The sequence below is a fragment of the Mobula birostris genome, chromosome 27 (genome assembly GCF_030028105.1).
Source record: "Mobula birostris isolate sMobBir1 chromosome 27, sMobBir1.hap1, whole genome shotgun sequence".
Classification (NCBI taxonomy): Eukaryota; Metazoa; Chordata; class Chondrichthyes; order Myliobatiformes; family Myliobatidae; genus Mobula; species Mobula birostris.
Genome location: NC_092396.1, coordinates 40,613,985 through 40,624,944, shown reverse-complemented (window position 1 = coordinate 40,624,944; position 10,960 = coordinate 40,613,985). Strand labels below are relative to the sequence as shown.

The window sequence follows — 10,960 nt, the reverse complement described above, 5'->3', positions numbered from 1 at the left end:
AAATGGTCAGTGCCAAAGGACTTACTCCTATGCTGTGTGACTTGTCTCTCTAATCCTGAGCAGCAGGGTCTGTGACCCTGACCTATGAGAGAACTGTGCACCAGCAACACCACAGACAAGGGGGCTGGTCAGTGGCAGAACATATTGACATTAAGAACATGTTCTGACTTGCAATCAAATTGGCTGATCAGTAAGTTTCAGGAACATAACCCATTTGTATGTCATGGTGTGCCTGCACCTAAATGCGTGCTGTACGCACAACTAGGGAGATAATCTAATTGCCTTTGCAGAAATGTGGCAGCAGGGCAATCAAGGTGGGAACTAAATATGACCCATTTTGAATTAATAGACGCAAGTTTCTTATATTTAACATGATTTTACCAGTGTTACAATGCTGGTGGTTCATTGGTTTTTTTTTTCAAAAGAATTAAAAGGAATGGGCAATAAAGGATGGTCTTGCCAGTAATGCAACTGTTCTAAAAAAAATATGAATAATGAAACAATTCACAAACAAGCAGTCACTTGAGATGTGTCAGGAATTTTTATTCCCTCAGATACAAGGAAAGTTTGTCTTTGCTAAAACAATAATCATTTTGTACAATCCTAGTTATTCACAACTGTGAATATTTGATTGTAATATTTAATAATTACCAAAATGCAGAATTAACAATTTTGCAAAAGATTTATTGTAAAATGCTCTTCACATAGTGCAATGGTATCCCAGAAACTGAAAACACTCAAATACATAATAATGATGGGAAACGGTCACAACCTTGGTGGAAAAGGTGCCTCTGTTCAGTTCACTGCCAAACCCAGTTTTCTATCTTGTTGGCCAACTGTGTCTGAAACCTCTGTAATAATGGGTGAAGGGAGACGAGAAGATAGAAAACAAAATCAGTTAGAAGGAAAGTAATCCAATATTAAATACCTGAGAGGTTAATGGAAAAGAGACAAAATTATAGTAAGTGTTATTTATGATACCTTGGAAACTTGTGTATTTAATATTTCAGTAATATTGTAAATATATTGTTTGACTAAGCATTGTCTGTTTACAAATTAGAAAAGCTAAAAGAAGATACGAGGCTGCTTTGGCAAGTAAGGTGAAAATAAATCCTAAGGGTTTCTACAGTTATGTTAGTGGCAAAAGGATTATGAGGGATAAAATTGGTCCCTTGGAGAATCACAGTGGACGGCTATGTGCAGAGCCAAAAGAGATGGGGGAGATTTTGAAAAATTTATTTTCTTCGGTATTCACTAAGGAGAAGGATATTGAATTGTGTAAGGTAAATGAAACAAGTAGGGTGGTTATGGAAAGTATGACAATTAAAGAAGAGGAAGTACTGGCACTTTTAAAGAATATAAAAGTGGATAAGTCCCCGGGTCAGGACAAGATATTCCCTAGGACTTTGAGGGAAGTTAGTGTAGAAATAGCAGGGGCTCTGACAGAAATATTCCAAATGTCATTAGAAACGGGCATGGTGCCAGAGGATTGGCATATTGCTCATGTGGTTCCATTGTTTAAAAAGGGTTCTAGAGTAAACCTGGCAATTATCGGCCTGTGAGTTTGACGTCAGTGATGGGTAAATTGATGGAAAGTATTCTTAGAGATGGTATATAATAATTTTCTGGATAGACAGGGTCTGATTAGGAACAGTCAACATGGATGTGTGTGTGGAAGGTCATGTTTGACAAATCTTATTGAATTTTTTGATGAGGTTACTAAGAAAGTTGACAAGGGTAAAACGGTGGATGTTGTCTATATGGGCTTCAGTAAGGCCTTTGACAAGGTTCCACACGGAAGGTTAGTTAGGAAGGTTCAATCGTTAGGCATTAATATCGAAGTAGTAAAATGGATTCAGCAGTCGCTAGATGGGAGACACCAAAGAGAAGTGGTGGATAACTGTGTGTCAGGTTGGAGGACGATGTGTAGCGGTGTGCCTCAGGGATCTGTACTGGGTCCAATGTTGTTTGTAATATATATTAATAATCTGGGGTGGTAAATTGGATTAGTAAGTACGCAGATGATACTAAGATAGGTGATGTTGTGGATGATGAGGTAGGTTTTCAAGACTTGCAGAGAGATTTAGGACAGTTAGAAGAGTGGGCTGAAAGATGGCAGATGGAGTTTAATGTTGAAAAATGTGAGGTGCTACATTTTGGTAGAACTAATCAAAATAGGACATACGTGGTAAATGGTAGGGCATTAAAGAATGCTTTAGAACAGAGGGATCTAGGAATAATGGTGCATAGTTCCCTGAAGATGGAATCTCTTGTGGATAGGGTGGTGAAGAAAGCTTTTGGTTTGCTAGCCTTTATTAATCAGAGCATTGAGTATAGGAGTTAGGATGTAATGTTGAATTTGTATAAGGCGTTGGTAAGGCCAAATCTAGAGTATTGTGTACAGTTCTGGTCACCGAATTATAGGAAAGATGTCAATAAAATTGAGAGTACTGAGGAGGTTTACTAAAATGTTGCCTGGGTTTCATCTCCTAAGTTACAGAGAAAGGTTGAACAAGTTAGGTCTTTATTCTTTGGAGCGTAGAAGGTTGAGGGGGGACTTGATAGAGGTATTTAAAATTATGAGGGGGATTGATAGAGTTGACGTGGTTAGACTTTTTCCATTGAGAGTGGGGAAGATTCAAACAAGAGGACATGGGTTGAGAATTAGAGGACAGAAGTTTAGGGGTAACATGAGGGGGAACTTCTTTACTCAGAGAGTGGTAGCTGTGTGGAATGAGCTTCCAGCAGAAGTGGTTGAGGCAGGTTCAATGTTGTCGTTTAAAGTTAAATTGGATAGATATATGGACAGGAAAGGAATGGAGGGTTATGGGCTGAGTGCAGGTCAGTGGGACTAGGTGAGAGTAAGAGTTCGGCATGGACTAGAAGGGCGGAGATGGCCTGTTTCCGTGCTGTAATTGTTATATGGTTATAATTCATTATGGGTTATCTGTTAAAATACGTGAATGGCATACATCATTACACTATATGTTATATGAGCACACCTCACTAAAAGTAAAACTAAAAGAAGTGTACATGTACCCTGGCTCCATGTTTTTCTTTCGATTAGTTTTATGATTTGGATTTGTAAAACATTACAAAAATAATTCTTCACACAAAGGGGACTGGAAACCTAAAACTCGATCTTCCAGGAAACCTAGAATTCTCAATCTTCCATAAAAACCAGACTCTATGAATCAACCCAAGTTTTAAAAATTAAGTTATTTTTGTTAAACAAAGTTTTTAAGGGTGGAAAAAGTCCAAAGCAGGTAAAGGAAATTTAGATGCAGACTAGCTGTGATCAAACTGAATAGAAGTAGTGGTTGAAGGGATTGCTGCATGTTCTAAAGGACAAGTTCAAAGATGAAGACTGACATTTTCACAGGCATAATTTGTGAGCGTATCTGCACCCAGTCGTTGGTGAGGACATAAGTGGGTGATTTAAATCAAACAAACTTTTAGGAATATTCTGGAAATCATACTAAGCAACTAAATATTTTATTAAACTGTGTACTTACAAAATCTGTGGCCTTGTTTATAATAGGCTAAGTGGATGCTCTCTACTGTTAGCTTGTAAGGATAGCATGTTTTAAAATAAAAATATGCCTGTATTTCACAATACAGCTAGAGCTAGCTTTATCCTTTTTTCTGATGAGTGTTAAAAGCTGGGCATGCTTAAAATGAGGCTGCAAGATTTTACTGCATGCTTGTTGGGCTAACTGCAATTTTTAGTGTTACCTTTCAGAATTGTTGCTGAAGGACATGCTCTTCCCTCCTGTATTTTGACGATTCTTCTTTCCTGTTTTCTAAAGGAAAGAGATGTTTTTGGAGCAGTTTCAAAATAATTAACATTGTTCATTTGATTAATAGCATTTAATTTTTAACTGTATGGACATGACATTAGGATAAAATCTGCACCGAGAAAAATATGATCAAATTGACATTGAAGATTTCTGAAATGCTTACTAAGCAATTTTGAATGCTCAGTTCTGGTGATGAAATTGGAGTCATACAAAGAGGCCCTTGAGTCCACCACATCTATGCCGAACCATACTCATCTTCTTTACCAACATTTGATCTGTTGCCTACTACACCTTGACGATTCAGGTATTCTTCACATACCTCTTAAATTCTTCAGCGGTTTGAATGGGGCATGACTGCGCAAGCGCACAGATGTCAGCCAGTGAGAACAGTGAGAAGAGTTTAAAAGAGAGAAGAGTTCAAAAGGTGACGGTTATTTCTTCAGCAGTTTGAACGGGACACAACAGCACAAGCATGTGGAGGTCAGCCAGTGAGAACAGCGAGAAGAGTTTAAAAAGAAGACAGATTTATAAAATGGGCGTCGGAGTAGAGGGAGACAGAGTAGGAAGGCTTTGGCTCAACGGGGTTTCGGTGATAAAGGGTCGAGGTGAGGTAGGTTATCTGTGTAGAATACAGACAGAAAGTATGTGTGTGAGGCCTGTTTTCTGTGCTCGGAGTCAGATGTGGGAGGTCCTGGAGACTCCCAGCATCCCAGATGGCCACATTTGTATCAGGTGCGTCGAGCTGCAGCTCCTTAGCGACCACGTTAGGGAACTGGAGCTGCAGCTCGATCATCTCCATTTGGTCAGGGAGAGTGAGGAGGTGATAGAGAGGAGCGATAGGCAGAGAGGTACTCCGGGGCCTGGTGATACAGCTAAGTGGGTAACAGTCAGGAGAGGGAAGGGCAAGAGGCAGATGTTAGAGAGTACCCCTGTGGCTGTCCCCCTTAACAATAAGTACTCCTGTTTGAATACTGTTGAGGGAGGTGCCCTACCTGGGAGAAGCAACAGTGGTCATGCCTCTGGCACAGAGTCTGGCCCTGTGGCTCAGAAGGGTAGAGGAATGAACAGGATGGCAGCAGAGATAGAGGACTCTATAGTTAGGGGGAGAGAGAGATGATTCTGTGGACAGAGGAAAGAAACGCGGATGGTGGTTTGCCTCCCAGGTACCAGGGTCCAGGATGTTTCTGATTGCGTCCACGATATCTTGAAGTGGGAAGGAGGTCCTGAAAACAGACTACAAGAAGTTAGGAAGGAAGCTAAGAAGCAGGACCTCAAAGGTAGTAATCTCTTGATTACGGCCTGTTCCACATGACAGTGAATATAGGAATAGAATGAGGTGGAGGATAAATGCATGGCTGAGGAATTGGAGCGGGGTGACCTGTACAAAAAGGACGGGTTGCACTTGAATCCCAGGGGAACCAATATCCTGGTGGGGAGGTTTGCTAAGGCTATTGGGGAAGTTTAAACTAGAATTGCTGGGGGGTGGGAACCAAACTGAGGTGACAGAGGAAAGGGAGGTTGGCTCACAAATAGAGAAAGCTTGGAGACAGTGCGAAAGGGAAGATAGGCAGGTGATAGAGAAGGGACACGCTCACACCAATGGTCTGAGATGTGTCTACTTTAATGTGAGGAGTATTATGAACAAAGCGGATGAGCTTCGAGCTATGCTGTTGTGACCATTACAGAGATCTGGATGGTACAGGGGCACAAATGGCTACTTCAAGTGCCAGGCTTTAGATGTTTCAGAAAGGACAGGGAGGGTAGCAAAAGAGGTGGGGCCTGACACTTTTGATCAGGGATAGTGTCACGGCTATGGAAAAGGAGGAAGTCATGGAGGGGTTGTCTATGGAGTCTCTGTGGGTGGAAGTTAAGAATAGGAAGGGGGTCAATAACTCTACTGAGTGTTTTTTTATAGACCACCCAATAGTAACAGGGACATTGAGGAGCACATAGGGAGACAGATTTTGTAAAGATGTAATAATAACAGGGTTGTTGTGGTGAGAGATTTTAATTTCCCAAATATTGATTGACATCTCCCAAGAGTGAGGGGTTTAGATGGGGTGAAGTTTGTTAGCTGTGTTCAGGAAGATTTCTTAACACAATATGTAGATAAGCCTACAAGAGGAGAGGCTGTACTTGATCTGGTATTGGGAAATGAACCTGGTCAGGTATCCGGTCTCTCAGTGGGAGAGCATTTTGGAGATAGTGATCACAATTCTATCTCCTTTACCATAGCATTGGAGAGGGAAAGGAACAGACAAGTTAAGGAAACGTTTAATTGGAGTAAGGGGAAATATGAGGCTATCAGGCAGGAACTTGGAAGCATAAATTGGAGACAGATGTTCTCAGGGAAATGTACGGAAGAAATGTTCAGGAGATATTTGCGTGGGGTTCTGCGTAGGTACGTTCCAGTAAGACAGGGAAAGGATGGTAGTGCACAGGAACCGTGGTGTACAAAGGCTGTTGTAAATCTCGTCAAGAAGGAAAGAAGAGCTTATGAAAGATTCAAAAAACTAGGTAATGATAGAGATCTAGAAGATTATAAGGCTAGCAGGAAGGAGCTTAAGAATAAAATTAGGAGAGCCAGAAGCGGCCATGAGAAGGCCTTGGCAGACAGGATCAAGGAAAACCCCAAGGCATTGGATAAGAGGTGAGAGAATAAGACCAATCAAGTGTGACAGTGGAAATGAGTGTATGGAACCGGAGGAGAGAGCAGAGGTACTTAATGAATACTTTGCATCAGTATTCACTATGGAAAGGGATCTTGGCAATTGTAGGGATGACTTGCAGTGGACTGAAAAGCTTGAGCATGTAGATACTAAGGAAGAGGATGCGCTGGAGCTTTTGGAAAGCATCGTTGGATAAGTCACCGGGACTGGATGGGATGTACGCCAGGCTACTGTGGGAAACGAGGGAGGAAATTGCTGAGCCTCTGGCGATGATCTTTGCATCATCAATGAGGACAGGATTGGTTCCGGAGGATTGGGGGGTTGCCGATGTTGTTCCCTTATTCAAGAAAGGGAATAGAGATAGCCCAGGAAATTATAGACCAGTGAGTCTTACTTCAGTGTTTGGTAAGTTGATGGAGAAGATCCTGAGAGGCAGGATTTATGAACATTTGGAGAGGCATAATATGATTAGCAATAGTCGCATGATTTTGTCAAAGGCAGGTCGTGCCTTACGAGCCTGACTGAATTTTTTGAGGACGTGACTAAACACATTGATGAAGGTAGAGCCGTAGATGTAGTGTATATGGATTTCAGCAAGGCATTTGATAAGGTACCCTATGCAAGGCTTATTGAGAAAGTAGGGAGGCATGGGATCCAAGGGGACATTGCATTGTGGATCCAGAACTGGCTTGCCCACAGAAGGGCAAAGAGTGGTTGTAGATGGGTCATATTCTGCATGGAGGTCGGTGACTAGTGGTGTGTCTCAGGGATCTGTTCTAGGACCCCTACTCTTCGTGATTTTTTGTAAATGACCTGGATGAGGAAGTGGAGGGATGGGTTAGTAAATTTGCTGATGACACAAAGGTTGGGGGTGTTGTGGATAGTGTGGAGGGCTGTCAGAGGTTACAGCGGGACATTGATAGGATGCAAAACTAGACTCATAAGTGGCAGATGGAATTTAACTCAGATAAGTGTGAAGTGGTTCATTTTGGTAGGTCAAAAATAATGGCAGAATATAGCATTAATGGTAAGACTCTTGGTAGTGTGGAGGATCAGAGGGATCTTGGGGTCCAAGTCCATAGGACACTCAAAGCTGCTACGCAGGTTGACTGTGTGGTTAAGAAGGCATACGGTTCATTGGCCTTCATCAACCGTGGGGTTGAGTTTAAGAGCCAAGAGGTAATGTTGCAGCTATATAGGACCCTGGTCAGACCCTACTTGGAGTAGTGTGTTTAATTCTGGTCGCCTCACTACAGGAATGACGTGGAAACCAGAGGAACAGTGCAGATTTACAAGGATGTTGCCTGGATTGGAGAGCATGCCTTATGAGAATAGGTTGAGTGAACTCGGACTTTCCTCCTTGGAATGATAGAGGATGAGAGGTGACCTGATAGAGGTGTACAAACTAATGAGAGGCATTGATCGTGTGGATAGTCAGAGGCTTTTTCCCAGGGCTGAAATGGCTAGCAGGAGAGGGCATAGATTTAAGGTGCTTGGAAGTAGGTACAGAGGAGATGTCAGGGTAAGTTTTTTTTAAATACAGAGAGTGGTGAGCGCGTGGAATGGGCTGCTGCCGGCGCTGGTGGATGCTGAAACCATAGGGTCTTTTAAGAGACTCCTGGATAGGTACATGGAGCTTAGAAAAATAGAGGGCTATGGGCAAGCCTAGGCAGTTCTACAGTAAGGACATGTTCGGCACAGCTTTGTGGGCCGAAGGGCCTGTATTATGCTGTAGGTTTTCTATGTTCCTAAATGTTGTGAGAGTACCTGCCTCCTACACATTCTAAAGTAGTTCATTCCACATTGAAACCACTCTCCTGATGAAAATTTTCATCCTCAGAGCCACTTTAACCTTCTTACTCCTCACCTTAAAGCTATACAAAGGCAATAGGTTTCTCACTATCAAATCCCTCATGATTTTGTATACTTCTACAATTACACCTCAGTCCCTCAACTCCGAAACAAGCTGTACCCGGTATCCCTTCATAAATAAGATGCTCCAATCCAGGCAACACCGTAGTAAATCTTCACAGCAATCTCCCCAATACCACTCTCCAGGACAATCAAAACAGCGCATATACTCCAGCTAAGGCCCAAGCAATGTTTTATAAATCTGTAACAAGATCTCCCTGCTCTTATGTTCTCTCCCACAGCTGATGAAAGCAATCATGTGTCTTTCTTCACCATCCTATCTACCCTGCCACTTACAATGATTTTTGGAGTTGTACACTGAGATCATTTTCTTCCTGAATACTAGGGTCCTACCATTCACAGTGCATATCCCTCCTACCCCTTATTTTATCCTGCCTTAAACTGCATCACCTTGCAATCAGTGGATTTAAATTCTATCTGTCATTGCCTTGTCCAATTTACTATGTGATCAATATCAATCTACAAGCCTATGACTACCCTCAAAAACAATCAATTAGCTGATCACTTGCAGACTTACAAAGGATACCTTCTACATTCACATTATTAATGCACTGTATATAACAAATGGTCTTATCACTGATCAGAGCAACCCCCCACCGTCACCTCTGTCTCATATTACCAAGCCAGGTTTGGAACCAATCAGGATGAGAAAGTGTGTCTGGCAAGGTAGTGTTACTCACCAGTTCCACTCCAGCCATGCAACATAAATACAGCGGGTGGCAAGTGCTTATACATTGCATGAGGATATTGTCTTTAAGATGAAGAGACAAAATTTATGGTTTCTTTATAATAATTATTTCTTTAAATTAAAATTTTGCTGATCTTTCGCAGGAATGGCAAAACCTTGCCGAAACTACTTAAAATGTTGCAGCATAGTACAGTTTGTAGGAGTGGCTTTACCTTAGATCGAGGAGCATCTGCTTGAAGATTTGGATCAAACTGGGTTGTTTCCTTGGATTTGCTTCCAGCTGAAAGGAATAATTAAGTGTTGTAACATGTTTGTATATACTATAAAATCAATTTGCTTCATCTGACTTCAAAATTACAACGTGTAGGAGAAGCTCCACACAATCCTCCTTCCTCATCTCACCTACACCGATATTTGTGGAATTACACGTTCACTCTGCAAAGTCGTTAAAGGGCATTTTGCAGAGTGAACCTTTGTCCAATGGTTACTTTTCTATGTTTCATCTACACAAGGAGCTGAATAGGTTCATTCTATATCACAACAATTGTGTAAGTCATTACGCAGTAAGTGCTAATACATCATTCATCACGGGAAAAGGCAACAATATTCTGAATACAGTGATGATGCAGAATAAGAGTATACAAGGTAAATAAAATTAACACATACAATAATTTACTTTTGAAATACACTTTTGATTTTGCCAGATGCACAGAAAACAGTCCAGAAAGGATTGAGGATGGTAATCAAAAGCAGAAATCTTTAACTGATTTTTCCTCTTAACAGGTAGGGTACAAGATCTATCCTGGTGCCCATACTGCTTAATCCATCTGAAGTTAGAATTGACCCAAGAGCATTCTTAATCCATATGCTCAGGACAGACCATACAATACTCATTGATTCAACAGGAGAATGTACCCTACCTTTTAATAATTATAACCAAATTAACAAAGTACCACAAAGACTTGTTGGTCAATTCTTATTTGTCCAATAGATTAATGCTACTGTTTCCCAAAACTGCTTGTCACTAGCCAGGATTATGCACTCCTAAAGTGTTTGAATCTGAAAATTACACTGTTCAAACATGCAGAGTGCTCACAGTGGTACATTCTATCTTAACAAAGTAGAAATACACTGACACAGTCCCTTTCATTTGAAAATGCCAGTTGATTATGGAGCTGAGTTTGCACGTTTGTCAAGCAATCAAAAGCTTTGCAAACACTTCTCCATAATAACAAACAATGTTTTAACCAAAGTATTAAACTTTATCAAGCTACAACAGACCTGCAAATACTTTGAAATCAGACTTGCTGTAATCGAATGGTTTGAAATTTTTAGGATTTTTTGGCTTTTCAGTCCCCAGTTTAGGCTTCTTTTCTGGAGGTGCAGCCTCACCTCCTGGTCTGCTCTTGGTTTGCTCTCTCTTCCCCATTTGCTGGTCTGCTGTCATCTGTGCAAAGGGGAGACACTGGTAAGAATTTAAGCATATGCAGATCTTATACTTATTCCCATGCTGTCCAAATCTGTCTACACATTATTGTATCTCAAGCTCACAAACTTTTCCCTCTTGTTTCTTTTTATGCCTTGTGGTGCAACGAGCTGCATTTTTGCTGTTTCCGTAGCACTTGAATTTTTTTTTGCGAGACCAAGTTGATAGCTTGATGCTCAACCCAGTACAGATAGAAATTGTGCCAGGAGATGGCTGCATTCGAACTCAGGACCATTCACCTCGAAACCACTAAACCTAAACAGCCTTTTCTTAATTCAACATTTACCAAGGATGAAATGAATCTGAAAGGGGCACAGATTAATGACTTCTCCAACTAATTTATTCCTAAAGCATACAACTTGGAAATAAGTGCAGAATAAATTGG

General features: G+C 41.2%; 1 protein-coding gene across 4 annotated transcripts in view; it reads right to left on the bottom strand.

The window, feature by feature from the left end:
- Positions 1 to 522: 522 nt before the first annotated feature.
- exosc10 (exosome component 10) overlaps positions 523 to 10,960 on the bottom strand; it is a 73,916-nt gene continuing 63,478 nt past the window's right edge. Inside the window, exons 22-25 of one of the 4 annotated variants that reach the window (XM_072245086.1) lie at positions 10,371 to 10,536; positions 9,302 to 9,369; positions 3,736 to 3,803; positions 523 to 851 (exon numbers count right to left, since the gene is read on the bottom strand). In XM_072245086.1, the coding sequence (XP_072101187.1) occupies positions 821 to 851; positions 3,736 to 3,803; positions 9,302 to 9,369; positions 10,371 to 10,536 (333 nt within the window). In that variant the 3' untranslated portion in view covers positions 523 to 820. Of the gene's footprint in view, positions 852 to 3,735; positions 3,804 to 9,301; positions 9,370 to 10,370; positions 10,537 to 10,960 lie in introns of those variants that run through there. The other 3 variants (XM_072245087.1, XM_072245088.1, XM_072245089.1) reach the window with 3 other exon arrangements.